Source organism: Trematomus bernacchii, unplaced genomic scaffold (genome assembly GCF_902827165.1).
Source record: "Trematomus bernacchii unplaced genomic scaffold, fTreBer1.1, whole genome shotgun sequence".
In the NCBI taxonomy this organism is placed as follows: domain Eukaryota; kingdom Metazoa; phylum Chordata; class Actinopteri; order Perciformes; family Nototheniidae; genus Trematomus; species Trematomus bernacchii.
This window is the reverse complement of record NW_022987567.1, coordinates 4,283,509-4,300,273: the sequence shown is the minus strand read 5'-3', so window position 1 is coordinate 4,300,273 and position 16,765 is coordinate 4,283,509. Positions and strand designations below refer to the sequence as shown.

Genomic DNA, 16,765 nt, shown 5'->3' with positions numbered 1-16,765 from the left:
TCCTCTGCTGAGAGCTCCGTGATTTGTTTGGTCAAGTCCGGTTTTTCACAAGTACCTCAACATTGTCCTTAAGTACAGTGTCTAAGTAAATGAGATACTGTCTATTGCTGTTCATTTACCTATTGTGAGTCGCCTCGGATAAAAGCATCAAATGGAAATATAAATGTAGCAAGAAGTGGCCATTATTACATTGCTGACTCAATAAACTACCCACCAGAACACTGCGATCACTGCGATCATCAGATGCAGGTCTATTAACTGTGATTTTATAGTATGTCTGCACTTTATGTGCTCATTTCATCATTCATGTATTTTTATATTCTAAAACATGTTTTCGATGGACGAGAGTGAAAATGGAACGCACACGCTATTTGTTTGTTTATATCAGTCTGTTCTTCTTCTCTGTCTTCCGGTTGTTGCCTATTTTGAATGACGAATACACACTACCGCCGCCTGCTGGTAAGGAGAGTTATTGCCACTCACGCATGCGCAGTTCGTACGTGCTCGGCTGAAGTCTTTGCGGTGTGTTCCAGTGCGACACATGGCCAAGACGCAGGAGAACTCGGCGAGTTCTCTGGTGACTGCCTGGTGTGTCAGGGCCTTTACAGTTACAGAAGCAAAAACAATCAGATAAGAGGTACATTTATGTAAAAGAGGGTTTATTAACAGGATAGCAATGATACAAAACATTTAGAAATAAAGAACAATACATCAAATCATCCTATATCTGTATATGGAAACTTGGAGCCCTCAATCCACAATAAAATGGTTAATCAAAAGTCAGTGGTTAACGTATAAATCAGAAAATCAATATGACAAAAACATTAAACATATTGTCCACTTATATTGATAAAGATAGAGTTCATTTAAGTCTTATATGAATGTTGTGCAACAATGTTGATCCAGTCAGGCAGATTTGTCTCATGTGTGAACTGTCATAAGACTTATTCATTGTCCTCTCCATCAGCTTCTGTTTCCATGTGTTCAGCTGAGCTGCTGATTGGAGGTTCTGCCTCTCAGTTATCCTCAGTTTGAATTTCATTAAGCTGTGAGGACTGACGACCAACACATTTGTGTTTATTGAAAATATTAGTTTATTACATCTTAAGAAGCCCTCAGACGCTGTTGCTTGCAGATGTTGTGGTTTCGGCCCCATCGGCGGGTCTGTGGGGCTTAAGAGGCTTTGAGGACTGACGACCAACACACTTGTGTCTATTGAAACAATTACGCCATTTAAATCTTTTGTCACAAACATTGCAGCTGTATATTTCCTCTCCTGTGTGGACTCTCATATGTGCCTTTAAACTTCCACTCTGTGAAAAAGCTTCCTTACAGACTGAGCATCTGTATGGTTTCTCTCCTGTGTGGACTCTCATGTGTGCCTTTAAACTTCCACTCTGTGAAAAAGCTTCCTTACATACTGAGCATCTGTATGGTTTCTCTCCTGTGTGGACTCTCATGTGTGCCTTTAAACTTCCACTCTGTGAAAAAGCTTTCTTACAGACTGAGCATCTGTATGGTTTCTCTCCTGTGTGGACTCTCATGTGTTTTTTTAAATGTGCACTGTGAAAAAGCTTCCTTACAGACTGAGCATCTGTATGGTTTCTCTCCTGTGTGGACTCTCATGTGTGCCTTTAAACTTCCACTCTGTGAAAAAGCTTCCTTACAGACTGAGCATCTGTATGGTTTTTCTCCTGTGTGGACTCTCATGTGTGCCTTTAAATTTCCACTCAGTGAAAAAGCTTCTTTACAGACTGAGCAGCTGTGTGATTTCTCTCCTGTGTGGACTCTCATGTGTGCCTTTAAAATTCCACTCTCTGAAAAAGCTTTCTCACAAACTGAGCAGCGAAAGGGTTTCTCTCCTGTGTGAACTCTCATGTGTCTTTTTAAATGTCCACTCTGTGAAAAAGCTTTCTTACAGACTGAGCAGCTGAATGGTTTCTTTTCAACACTACGTCGTGGATCACAGACAGATTCATGTCTATTTTTCAGTGAGTTTGAGCCTGATGCAGGTTCTCTGGTCTCCTTCCAATCAGCACTGTCTTCAGTGTCAGGTTCAGAAGAGTCTTCAGTGTCGTCCTCAGTCTTTGGTTGTAAACTGCTCTCTGGATCTGAGTTCCTTGCTGGTTCTGGTCCTCGACAGTCATCTCCATCAGCTTCTGTTTCCATGTGTTCAGTTTGTCTTTGACGAGGCTGTGAGGACTGAGGTTTATCTTCATCATCTTCACTCTTCACAGGGTCAGGAGTGAAAGTGGACTTGGTGATATCAGCCTCCTCCAGCTCCTGAAGCGGCTCTCCCTCCTGATTGATCCTGAGTTCCTCCTGTTCCTGCTTAATGTGTGGCGGGGGCTCTGGGTCCTCCTGGTCCAGACTGGTGCTCCACTCCTGCTGGTCAGGGAGAACCTCTTCTTTAACCACCACCAGCTGCTGGACGTCTGCAGGAAACACACAGTCAGAAAAAACTGTTAAGTGTTAGCATTTAAAAATCTAATCACCATTAAAACGGGAGACATTTTTCAGCCCTAATAATGCCTTTGTTTTTATACTTTAATATTATCTTTCTTAGTCCCAACTATTGTTTATTTTTGTTGGCTCAATTCACCTTATGTAGCCCAGCCCCTTTCCACTTCCAGTTAAAAATGAAAAGGGGTTATTTCTTCTGGTTTAGAACTAGCTGCAATGTAAACAATGAATTGTATTTGGGATCGTTCACAGCTACACTACGCCTATAGAATGGCAATACTAAAAATATATTGTAGCTCCATACCTATACAAAACATGTCTGTGAAGTGTTTTGCTTAAAATACCAAACAGATCACCCATTGTAGCCATGCCTCATACCCCTCTATTATAGCCCTGTTCCAAAAAGGCTGATTCTGTGACCTTAGCTTTAAATGGAACAGCTGCTGCTAGCCACGCCCCTTTGTAGCGTCACGCAGCTTTCCCCTGCTAAGAGAGTTTTCTACCGGGAGAAACTCAGCTAAACGCTGCCGTGATTAAATGCCATATTATGTTCCAAACCACTTCAAGCATTATTTCTGAAACAGTACACTGTAAAAAAGGATTTGATCATTAAGTTATTGTAACTTTTTTCTTTAAGTTACTTTCACTTAATATATCAATTTATGCAATTTCTACTTAATTTCATAAGTTGCTATTATTACAACTCAGCTTTTTAAGCCAGCTCAATGACCTGTAAAGTATATTAAGTCAATTTGACTGAACAGTGCGAGTTGTGATTTGTATTGTTCTACAACTTTCCATGACATATTCCTGTGCGGTGAAAATAGTCCCGGTCTTGTAGTTGTTTTCATTGAATGAAGGCATTTAACAGGGACATGCGTTTTTTTAAATTACGATATACAAGTGAACCACCTGGTTTCGATTCGCCATTATCAAAAGAAGAACTTCAACCTGACAGATTGATGATGACTACGAAAAGCAAAGCGGTGGATGATTACGTTTTTTTTAAAGTGATGTGACAGTAAACATGATTTACCGAGTAACGGGTGTGCACGGCGCAGATATTTTCGGCCGATGAACCTCAAAGTGAGGTGAGTGATTGCATATTTAACGGTTTCAGGCAAGACGAAAAGTAGCTAAATGGAGTTAAATCAACACCTAACTGGTGTTTCAATATTTATAAAGACACTTTATTTGAGGGCAGAGTGTGAATGAAAATGTCAGTTCACCAAGCTAACATTACAGGATTATGTTTCACAAAACATTTATAAAATAAATAAGCCTCAAGCATTCACACTCTTATTTATAACGCAGGGCTCGACAGTAACGGTTGCCAGGTTGCCATTGGCAACCATTCAGAAAAATTGTTAACCACTTCTTGGCCTTTGGTTGCCATCAGTGGCAACCACTTTTTAACATGAAGAAATAAGGACAGCAAACAGCTAAATGTGCACCCCAAAATAGATAAATGTTAATTATTTGTTGTATTAAGAGTGATATTTAATTATTGTTGTGACCAGTCGGAACCTGATACTTAAGTCGCACGTGCATTGGTGTGATTACGGAGCCAGAAAGCGATGCACGTTTACTCGCGTGCGCGGTGCGCCGTGTGTTTGTTTAACAAAAAATGGCGAAGCAAATTAAGTTGTTTGACTGTGGGGTAAAAAGTTCGGCCAACCCGTTAACATCTACTACCAAAATAAAAGTGCAAAACGAAACTTTACCATAGGAGAATATTAGCATACAAATATAATCACTTCTATAAAAAGGTAACACATTTTAAAAATAGTAAGACATATTAATAAATAATTTACAGCATTAATAAGTAATATCTAATTCTTAACTGTGAATGGTTTTTATTTATTTAACATTAAAAATGTATTAGTCTGGCCAATCCAAGACTTCAATGCTGAAGGGCCAATGGATCTATGGTGGGGATCAGCACAAAGGTCAAGAAAACCCACATTTGAAAGGGAGACAACGGATGACGAAACTAGCGACTTGCTCAATTCATTTGTGAGGGATCTGTGAAGAACATGACAACAGCTGCACTACTGGTGTTTTGTATACCAGCAATTGAGGGTGGACAAGTTTACTACCACTTTAGTGTCAAATAATTGTGTTAATTACTTAAAGTGGACCTATCATGCTATATTTGACAAATATATTGTAGGGTCATACCTATATAAAACATGTCTGTGAAGTTCTTTTTCAAAATACCAAACAGATCATGCATATTAGCCATGCCTCATTTCGCTCTATTTGCTCTTTTCCAGCCCTGTTTTTGCAAGGGCTGATTCTGTGACTGTAGCTTTAATGCAAATGAGCTGCAGCTGACCACGCCCCCCTGCAGGAGAGGGGGGCATGCTCTGATCAGCTGGGCTCTCAGAAGAGGGGGAGGAAAAGAGAGTCTCCGTCCTCCGTGTTTTATTCTTATATGATTATATAGAGTCGTTATTCATTTGTTTTAAAGCTCAATAAATAACAAAGAAGACCTTTGACCGGCACTTTTCTAATTTTGTCCGGAAGATTTAAACTTTAACCTGTTAAGCCCGAGAGACCCCGGTACCGGGGTACTGCCGCAACATCTTGCAGGAAACAGTGTCTGAGGGCATGTTCATTTAATAAAACTATGAATGTTTTATATCCATGTAACGGGAAGAAACTCATCTAACTGATCATTTTTTATTTTTTTTCAAAAGAAAACCCACAATGCTAACACTGAGCCTCTCAATTAGCAACAAGCGAAAAATGCTAACAACTTACTGCACCGAAAATCACTCACAAAACCTTATTATTTATCTTTTCACCACATCCAACACATAATTTCACATCGTGAGGTGACACAGAATCGATTGACACCAACATTACCACTGAATTATACGTATTTGCGACGTTATAAGCAAAAACAGACATCAAAACAGGTGACGCTAGGTAGCTAAAAATGCTAAAATGTTTACCTTGGCTCTGTAGTCTCTTCAAAGTGGTCTTCAATGGCATTAAAACGATAAAAACGCTGCTGAAGTTAATCCATAGGTTAATCTAATGTGTCTGTGTCCCTTTGAAATCATTTCTGATAATCCATAAGCATTAAAACTGCTTTTCCGTTTCCAGATGTCAAAGCTAGAGATAGGTCCACTCTGATGCAAAATTACATGCGCGAAGCCCTCACCTTTTCTCTTCACAACGTGTGTGTGTGGGGGACTCCCCCTTCGATTCTATTGGCTCTAACGGTCAGAAAGAGGTGTCAACCATCAAAATCGAGCAAGGGAAGCCAGAGATATGGAAAATCCACCCAAATGACCCCAGAACTGGTTTCTTTTTGCTAAATCTCTCTAAAAAGGTCAAATGTCACTTGTTTTGCATCAATTTTGATACAGGGTACTTATTATATGTTGTACTTTGGATTCCTAAAGCTTTTAGTCTACTAACCCATCATCCAAGGGTGGTTTTCACTATAAGTAACAATTGTTTTACTATGTTCAATCTGAAATTTCTTTAAAATAAAAAACATCTATATTGATTCTGACTTTTCTACATCCAACTCACAGGTTTATCATTACTTTGAGAAAAAAGATTATTAATTGAACCCTTTTAGAAGGGAAGATATGGTCATTTGTTCTGGGAATGTCATTTTCGAGCCTGAGACCTGAAAAACAGGCTCAGGACTTAACAGGTTAACGGACATGTTGACCGGCGAAAAAAAATCTAACTGAAACTCTGCTGCACGGTCCCCTCGTCCCTTGGAAGAGGCGGAGAGGTGGGTGTTTGTCATCTGCTGGTTGACTACCGGAGAGAATTACAGCGAGGGAGGGATTGCATTGAATTACAGCAGCAGGAGCAAACGCTTGCCTCGGGGAGGGAGAAAAAGAGCCAGAGCGTCCACAGCGGAGAATAAACAGAAGGGCAACCATGGCAACCATGCGCGGGAAGTCTTCTTCGCTGCCTTTGTGCCAGACTACAGCGCCACTTACAGGCCTGGCATATGTACTACAGCGTCTCCAGCGCTTTCGAGCGGCAATGGCCGTGGCCGTGGCCCACCCCCCAGATAGGTGGAAAGTTGCCCATATAGGCGGAGCACCCCATTTTTGACGTCAGAACAATTTCAAATCTATATCAGCTCCGTTGCAGCCCCGTTTTTAGAGATTTGGGTATGGAGGAAAAGAGAGAGGGTTGTGTTTTCGGACACTTGGTGAGTTCCCTGACACACCGGGGACACATATTCATGTATAAAAGACGTACAAAAGTGCATTTTGCATGATAGGTCCCCTTTAATGTAAAGCATTTGAACATTATTTTGTGTCAAATTTTCATTATTAAGTTGATGTATAAATCTTAATTATTTAAAATAGAAGGTGACTAAATATGGCAACCGTATTTTCAGTTTTGGCAAACAAAAGCTGATGCCTGGTTGCCAGCCTGGCAACCACTTTTAAAAGTTAGCGTTGAGCCCTGTAACGCTTGTGATTTTTTAAAGTTTTGAATGGTAACTGCCTATGTTTGTAGCTTGATTTAGAGAGGTTGTGTTTGTTCGTTCCAGTAATTAGCCGTGTCCCAGCTATCGGTTCGGCTAAATATTGAAGCTAAATTGGCACGTTTCGGAGAGGTTGTGTGTATTCGTGCCAGTAATTAGCTGTGTCCTGGCTCTCTGAATTGTAGCTTGTTAGCCCCTGCTATGTTCTGAAAGCTGGGCCATTGCTGTGAAGTGGAACTTGCAACTTTTTTCTGGTTCAGCTCGCGCTAAACCTGCCCAGATACAGAGGGGGTGCCTCGCGCCATTCTTTCCATTGAACGAGTAAAATGCTAAATGTGTTCAGAAATAGCATTCATATTGTGTATGAATGCTATTTTTTACTCTTGAAATGGGGGAAACAAATTTGTATTTCTGTTGTTTTAGAAAATATTTTATAGAAAAGAAAGGAATATATTTAGTTTATTTCATCGAAATACGGTGCCCATAAACCACAAGTCCCACAATGCATCTACTTCTGTGACCTGCGCATTGAAGTGTCTTAATATCAGCCGTTTGTAGCAGCGGGAACAGTCCGTGCTGTAACTGTTGTACTTGTGTGCATCTTATTCTTTGTCATGTTCTCAGTTCCTATGACTTTATTAAGGTTTTAGAGTGTATTGGTGAAAAAAATGTAATATGTTGGAAGTGTGTCACAAAGAAACTTGTACTTTAAGAGGACATTTAATGTTCATTTCAGTATTTAGTGTCTCTACTGGGACATGTCTCCATGCTGTATGAATGCTTGTTGTTTGTATGTTGTCTTCTCCTGAGTGTGTACGTGTCTTGTTGCTTTTTGTATTTTTGATGGCACCTTAAAAAAAGGAGTAGCTCTACTCATCTCATTGTACCTGTATAATGACAATAAAGGATTCTATTCTTCTTTAATGTTCAAAAAGCTCTTTGTTTTTCTCATACTGCCTGTGCTGCAGCACCTCTTTTCACCCTCTGCCCTATTTGTAAAATGAAATATTATAATTCATGTGCATGTATGTATAGCACAACTCATTCAGTCTGGCTCCAGCAACCCAAAGCGTCTGTTCTCCACCATCAGCAAACTTCTCAAACCCTGTGACAACGCCACCGAACAGCGCAACTCTTTCCTCTCGTTTCTCCAAACCAAAATCAGCAACATTTACAGCAATCTGACACCCTCATCAGCACCCCCCACCTCCCCTCCTGGCTCTCCCCCCCCCTTCACCTCACAGCCCCTGTCCCACTTCTCCCCTGTGACCCCCATGCAACTGTCTGACTTCATGACTGGAATTAACTCCACCTGCACACTTGACCCAATGCCCTCCAAATGTGCATTACACACATTAACTCCTCCCTCAGATCTGGATCAGTTCCCCCCTCTCTCAAACTGGCTGCTGTCAAACCCATTCTCAAAAGACCTGGGGCCTCATTTATAAAGGGATATACGCTCAAAAAATGGCGTACGCCAGTTTCTACGCAATGTTTGCGATTTATAAAATTCTAACTTGACGGGAAAATGTGCGGTCCTCCACGCAAACTCTAAACCATGCACTAAGCACACAAACGGGGGAGACGAGAAACTGCGACACCGTTGGCAGAAGGAAGAATGGAGAGAAATATGTGGAAATAATACCATAAATAAATAAAATGTTACCTCTCATTTATCAAATATGAAGATTTCATTTTCAAACATTGATTAAAGCCAATCTTAAAATGATTAAACAAACGCCTGTTTGAGACTCCTCAGTGCACACAAAAACATAACTTGGAGAAATAAATAAATACGGATATGTTATTTAAAACCACCTCGAATATGTTGTGTTAATGTTATGAAATGTTTTCTCATAAATGATGCGGTAAGCAGGAGGACAGAATTACGTCTAAACTGACGCCGTTTTGCATTTCTATAGGTTGTAGATACGAGCATGGTTTTATATACTATCACGTTTAATCGTGTTTTATGCCGTTTGCCAAGACTTGATAAGTCGCTCTTAAAACACAGGAGGTATGGAAACTAAGAACACCATATGTGGTCAATTGTACAGCTAATATAACACAACACATTAGTTGTATTTCCTTTAACTGGTGGATTATGGATATATAGTTGCTGATCGACAGCTGGAACACAAACCACCAAATACAACAAAATAATTCAGATCCAGTCGTCATGACTCCACTCCGGAGGGATTCCCCGATCATTTCTTACAGTTTCTCATCAAGGGGGTGTCTCCTGTCCCCGGTACAAACACACTGACACACCTGAGGAAGGTTATGTGTATTTTTTTTGTCATTAATTCAGACCACTTATTTATTTATTTTGGTGACGATCCGACCTCCATGCTGCTACTCTGGTTCAAACTGCATCCACCAAACAATATGATTTATCTCGACCTCCCCAAAATAACCAAAATCTGACACGGTGTGAGATGTCTTTTTTAGCTGTTCTGTCGTCATTTCCTGCGATCTTCTTCATGCAGTCAGTCAAAATGAATGAATGAATGGGCGTTTCTTTGACTATTTATAGGCAAATATGGGCGTTACGAGTCGATTGTGATTTATAAAGGGAAACAGGCGTAGGAAGTGCCGTACGCACTTCCCTCGCCGGTACGCAATGTTTTGTGAATCTGAAAATGTCGGAACATTTCTGTACCTATTATTTTGCTTTGTACTACGTAAGCAACCTTCCCACGTCATTCCTACGCAAGGCGTTATAAATGAGGCCCCTGGACTCAAACCTGACATTGTGTCCAACTTCCGGCCCATCTCAAATCTCCCCTTTCTGTCAAAAATACTTGAACGTGTCATTGCCTCACAACTAAAATCCCACCTCAGCTCCAATGACCTCTTTGAGCCATTTCAATCCGGTCTCCAATCAACACAGCACCGAAACAGCTCTTCTCAAAATCACAAACGACCTCCTCCTTTCCTCTGACTCCGGCAACCTGAACTTCCTCATCCTCCTCGACCTCACCGCAGCATTCGACACCGTCAACCACACCATCCTGCTGTCCCTCCTCGAATCATCACTCAACATCACCGACACTGCACTCTCCTGGCTGAAATCCTACCTCACCGACAGACATCAGTTTATCAACATCAATAACTGCACCTCCTCCACTGCTCCTCTGTCCCAAGGCGTCCCCCAGGGTTCGGTGCTTGGCCCCCTCCTCTTCATCCTTTACATGCTCCCCCTTGGCAAAATCATTCGTCGCCACAACCTTCAATTTCACTGCTACACCGACGATGACATCCAACTTTATATCTCAACAAAAACCATCACCCCCACAACACACTAGTGTTGCACGGTGTACCGATACTTGAAAGGTACCGCGATACCCTGCATTTAAAAACGTTACGATTCCTCCGTTTCATTAGTATCGGTACTTTAAGAATGACGGGGAAAAGTACTCCGGTGAGAAAGCGCTGTTTTAATAAGAGCCGTGTGTGTTCAGCGCTCTGCTTCCACTCCCTGCACTGCAGCCGTGCCTGCAGTCCCTCCCCTCTCAAGCACGCTCTAAGTGCCTCCCCTCTCTCGTGCACACGCTAGCTGCCAGAGCATGTGAGAAAACGAGAAGCATGGCTGCAAGTGGGAGTGCAACTGCCGCTGCGCCTCGGCTTGTTGACAAAAAAGACGCCAGAAGCGAAATTTGGAAGTATTTGAGCTATATCTCTGACAGTGAGGGCAAGCTTACGGACACCACGAGGCCTGTCTGTAAGAAATGTTTTAGATCCCTGCAAACCAAGGGAGCCAACACATCAAACTTGGCTAAGCACCTCGCCGACCGGCATCCAGAGCTGTTTAAAGACAGACAGGTTAGCGAATGTGATAGATAACATAATTACATCATGCTCAAGCCCATGCCCTCAAATCTAAGTCAAACAAGTATAATTTATTTTGTGACAAACTAACGTTTTCGTAGTTTGACGAGGCAATTAATGGCAATGATAACTGTCCATCACTCTCCTCCTCTGCTGCTGAAACCCTGATTCATGCATTTATCACATCACCACTCGACTACTGCAATAGCATCCTACGGCATACCATCCAACCTCCTCAATAAACTCCAACATATCCAGAACTCTGCAGTTGTATTTTCTGAATATTTGAGAGTCTCCTTACACAATGGGGACACATATTTATGTATAAAAGACATAAAAAAGTGCATTTTGCATACTAGGTCCCCTTTAAGTAAAAGTACTTAAAAGTATTCTCAGAAACATGTACAGCACCTTCTTATGTAAAAGTAATGATACTGCAATAAGAAGTTCCCTGTCAGTGTTTGATTTATGATGTTTCTTGATTATTGTCAGTGTCGCATTTTACTGCTGTCCATGTTTAAGGTTGCACTTCTATAAATGATGATAGAAGAGGGAACCCAGCAATCTGAATACACCCAAAATGTAATCTTGTCTCAAGATGAACAAATAAATACATACATTTAACAATGAATTCATCATTAAAAAATACATTTATAATGGGGAACATTAAAAAACAAGAGAGATAAATAGTGGAACAATTGAAAAAGGAAACATTTATTATTTTATGAATTAAATATTTTCTACATTTATTTTTTATATTACTTTTTGGTCAATATAATTGCATGACAATTCCTTTATTAATCCCTTATATGTAATGTATTCACTTAAAGGGCCCATGTCATGCTTTTCCGGTTATTACTTGTGTGTTATGAAGGTTTTTATGCATGTAAACGGTGTGCAGAGTCAAAACCCTCAAAGTACACCCTGTAGCGAGTAAAACTCTAACACAGAAAATACCTCCCCAAAACGCCTCGTTGGAGATACGTCACTGCCCATTTGAGTCTTCCATTTAGTTCCGGGTACGGCATGATGTCATGCGGTACCCGGAACGAAATGGACCAATCCCGAAGAGCTATGGCCACACCCAGCGGCGCTGGCCGCACCCTCTGCCAGCCTAACATTTACTGTTGGAAGCTCTGGTTCAGTTCACAATCGATCCAGTCATGCCAATGCCAAGGACCTGTTTCCTGAAATGTGAGGAGAAATCTGAGCTGTTTGTCCTACCGACGGAAGAACCACGACGAAGTCAGTGGTTGAAATTTCTGTTTAACACTGTTCCTTCAGAAGTTCGAAGAACGTTACTGTGTGCGCGGCATTTCACAGAGGAAAGTTTCCAAAATAATTCCCAGTTTGAGGCCGGATATGCACAGCATTTGAAACTGAAGGACGATGCTATTCCTAGTTTGTTTGGACCGTTTGGAGCAGGGGAAGATTCGGGTACACAACCTGTAAGTTTGCATTGTTATTTGTGTATTTATCAAACAAGGTATCTACCACGACTGTTTAAATGTGTAAACGTGTGTCGGACTGCTAACGTTTCCATATATCAACTCTAATATCAGCAGATGGCCTTACATACATGTATCTCATAGCAGGAGAATGTCTGCATTCACACACGAAATACTCATAAGGCGCGTTCACACCAAGTACTTTTCCCACAGTAGTTCCTGAGAACTTTAGTTCATGAGAGTTCTTTTCGTTCTGACGAACTAAAGCAGATCGCGTTCACACCAAAATGAGTTCCTGGGGGTGGATTAGGCAAATTAGCCGCTGACGTCACTTCTTCTTCTTCTGCTTAGCTTTTCCTGGCAGGCCGCAAACAACTTCACGGCGAGTACAGTAGGTGGCGGTATGCACCTTAAAGTTGCAATCCGCCAAAAAACCGAGAGAAGAAGAAAAAAAACTTCCGCTTCCGCTGTATGCTTCTGTTTACCTTCCGACCTCAGTCAGACACGCTATGGAGTTGACTGAAGTTGTGGTTTTGGTGCTGAGTTATTTAAGCCAATAACTCAGCCACAAATACAGATCGCGGTTAAGAAGCCTTAACAAAAGGACTGGACGGCGACAAGCACACGCTATGGACATGTTTCGTCGTAGGACAGCTGAGGATGATGACCGAGCTAACCAACGGAGCTAGACATGGGTTTGCTCTGGAAAACACTTGACACAGTGCTTACTGGGCTAACGACGTTGCTAGCGTTTAAATATATCAACTACAATGTCAGCAGATGGCCTTACATGTTTGTCATGGCAGGAGAATGTCTGCATTCACACACGGAATACTCATACAATATACTCCGGGTGATTTACCGTACGGTCAGTACATTACAGTTGAATAGCTAACGAGGCTATTCATGCCAGTTACAATGAATGACCGAACGTAGCAGACTACCCGTATAAGATTGCAATTATAAACACGTTATTGCTAGCCTAATATGAACCACTAGCTTTTGTTCATAGTAGTTTTATTACACTACATTATAGTTGCCGTAACTCCGAGCTACCGTTCATATCGTGTTTGCTACCAAGGTAAACAAGAAAGCTAGGTTAGCATATTATTCATGCAAGTTACAATGAATGACCGAACGTAGCAGACTACCCGTATAAGATTGCAATTATAAACACGTTATTGCTAGGCTAATATGAACCACTAGCTTTTGTTCATAGTAGTTTTATTACACTACATTATAGTTGCCGTAACTCCGAGCTACCGTTCATATCATGTTTGCTACCAAGGTAAACAAGAAAGCTAGGTTAGCATATTAGCTGGCAAGCTTACTGTGTTGATTAGATAGATCCACACTCCTACCACAACTACTACTAACGAATCTAAAACAACTAAGTTTCTCTAATATTTTGTGATTTGCATTTGATTTCGTCCAGCCAGATCAGGAAACTCCTGGTGTATCTGGCGGACAACACACACCCGGGATGACCCACTCTGATGCCTCGTCCTAAAAAGCCCCGGCAGCCGCTTACAAAGCTGCGATAGGCAAGATGCCGAAAACGCCTATTAGGGGAGGAATGGATGATATACAGTGTATATATGTATATTTACGCATGTTCATTTTATACATTTCTAAAAATAAAGTTTGATGGAAATACTTAGTAGGCCTATCCTTTCTTCCCTGAATTATTTGCTCCTATAACATATCATTCATATATAGCAAACCATGATTTGATTTCTCATCAAACAGTAGTAGTTCATTACAGGTAAAAATAACTTACTCTTCTATAACAACAGTTGTAGGTACAGTTCGGTTAGTTAGCGTATAAAATATACGGCTGTACCGACGCCATTATAAGACTGTTCCGCTGAGAGCGAGCCGAAAAAAGCACTGTTAGACATGGGCGGAGCCTCTCTGGTGGTTGACTAATCAGAACAGAGTGGCCGAGCTGACCAATCGGAGCACACTAGGCTCACAGGGAGGGGGGGGCAAGAGGTTTAGTGGAGAGAGTGAATACTGCTGAATACACATACTTTACAGAGATGCTGTATGCGAAACCAATGTGAGTTTGGAAAATTGCACAGTATAAATCTATTTTAGTTTACCTCAACAATGTAATTATGATCAGTGGAAATGGCCATGACATGGGCCCTTTAACACATGAACACTAGTGTGTAATATGGTTGTACATATATATTTAAGAAGTACAATATGAGAAAAGCACACGTTTCATTTGTGGGCCATATTTCATTATACTTTTTGAATTAGCTGAGGGCCGGCGCCCGGGCCGTAGTTTGGGCAATATTTCATTATACTTTTTTAATGAGCGGGCCGATTCAAAATGGCCAGGGGCATTTGGCCCCCGGGCCATAGTTTGGACACCCCTGGTTTAAAGTGTTAATTAAGAGTAAAGGGAACAGACCTGCTCTGTGTATCCGAAGCTGAGGCTGTAAAACAGCGTCCAGTAGTTTCTGGAGTTTCTCGTTCTCCTCTTTTGAACGATACAGCTCCTCCTCGTACTCGGCTATTGTTTTTTCAATAGCAAATATCTCTTCAGCAGTGAGTCGCTGCTTCTTCGACGACAGCAGCATTTGGACTTTACTCATGTTTACTAGATCACCTTATCCTGAAAACTCCGTCAAACACACTGTTTCTTTCTCTCCATCAAACTCTCAATCTGACTAGTGTTGCCAACGTGTTTCCAGCTAGCATGCTAAGCTAGCTCCTATAGTCCGAGGTAAACGCTCCAGAAAAAAAGAGTACACAGTCCATTCGGAGGTTTATCCAAACGCACAGATGATGGATCAGTAGTGCTGTAGCTCACACACACTTTATCAGGAACACAGAGAGAGAGAACCGTAGCGACGAGACGCCACCTGGACCAGTGTGACTATCCGATCTTCTTCTTCTTCTTCTCTCATATTTTGGCGGATTGCAAACAACTTAAAAGGTGCATACCGCCACCTACTGTACATGAGTATGAATCATCATATCATTCCATCTTTTATCCTATGATCTAATCAAAAAATCAATCAATCAATCAACAAAAAACATGAAATAAATAAAACAAAAATAAAAATCTATGATCTTTCCTGACCTAATGTTAAATTATTTTTCCTACCCCAGTTTCACTCAAGAAGGTAAACAGTGCCTTTCTGGTAGCTCTTACTCCCTCTCCTTTTGTTCCCAAAACACCAACCACACTCCATTCCCTCTCTGCCTCTAAAACTTTAGCCTTTAGTTTTTCTCTTTCAGCTTTATAGATGTCACAATGTAACAAATTATGTTCTAGATCTTCTTTAACTCCACAGTTCCCACACTTGTCACTGTCACGTTTCTCCATGACATACAGCGTACCATTCAAAGCTGTGTGATTTATTCTGAGTCTAGCTATCGTGATTTCCTCCCTTCTGTTTCTTTCTTTATAAATATTAATTGTAATTGTCTTTTGTACTTTGTGATAGTCTTTGCCTTTCTGGTCTTTCTCCCACCTTTTTTGCCAGATCTACATCCCTTTTTTCTTAATTACTGCTTTTCCTTCTCCTTTACCAAGTTGAACTGGTAATGTTATTTCCTTTTGTAATGCACTTTTTGCTAATTTATTTCCTTGACTCCTTGAATCCTCGATCCTCCGGTAGTGACCCGGAAATGAATTTCAGCGCGTCATGTTGAAGGACATCTAATTTCTCTAAATGCACATCGAGGACCGAGGATCGAGCGTCGAGGAGGCTCTCTGGAGGAGCTATAATCGAGGATACACTGATGGGTCCTCCACGGTCCTCCACGGTTCCTCTGTGGATGCATTTGAGATGTTTCAAAGAGTCGTGACGCACGGCCGGACTTATCTCAGCCAATGACAGCTCTGCATGCATCCCCTGGATATTATTTTATTAACTGCTTTCATCGCGACGCAATGTTTACAGTGAGAACAGCTGTGAGGTCCGTGCAGAAAGCAGAGCAGTGTGTATAATACATATCACTCAGTATAACAGGCCTACATTACTCTCTTTATTTGCTTTAGTTTAGTAGATATCTACAAACAAAGAGTCGATATTTATCTAAAACCATTTAGTGCTTCACATAATAAAATACACAACGGCTGTATCCTGATATATATTATATGCTTTAGGAGTTGTAGGTGCGTGTGGTACAGTGTGTGCGTAGATGCAGCGGACAAACAGGTCTCAGTTGGGTTGGTGTCCTCTGCTTACTTTTAATACTTGTAAATACAACTTTTGGCCCGTCATTTATTTTCCTCATTGTAGCGACCAGAGGGGGGGGGGGGATATATCCAATCTCTGATAGTGTTACGTTATTATGAGAGTGTTCTCATACTTGTTTGATTCTGAAATTGTATATATTTATATAAATATATATATATATGTGTGTGTGTGTGTGTGTGTGTGTGTGTGTGTGTGTGTGTGTGTGTGTGTGTGTGTGTGTGTGTGTGTCCGTCCGCATCTGTAGCCTGTTATTGTCTCATTATACCGAACTGTGAATGAATTCAAAGTAAATATATATAAGTCATCATGAACACATATTTCCATCA

General features: G+C 41.1%; 1 protein-coding gene across 1 annotated transcript; it reads right to left on the bottom strand.

The window, feature by feature from the left end:
* Window positions 1–1,271: 1,271 nt before the first annotated feature.
* LOC117478761 (zinc finger protein 32-like) lies at window positions 1,272–15,137 on the bottom strand (the record flags this gene model as incomplete). The annotated part of the gene is made up of 4 exons (XM_034125665.1): window positions 15,074–15,137; window positions 14,639–14,740; window positions 1,633–2,435; window positions 1,272–1,466 (listed from the first exon to the last, which is right to left on the bottom strand). Coding segments are annotated over exons 1-4 (1,164 nt in total), but the record flags the coding sequence as incomplete, so codon positions are not given.
* Window positions 15,138–16,765: the final 1,628 nt, after the last annotated feature.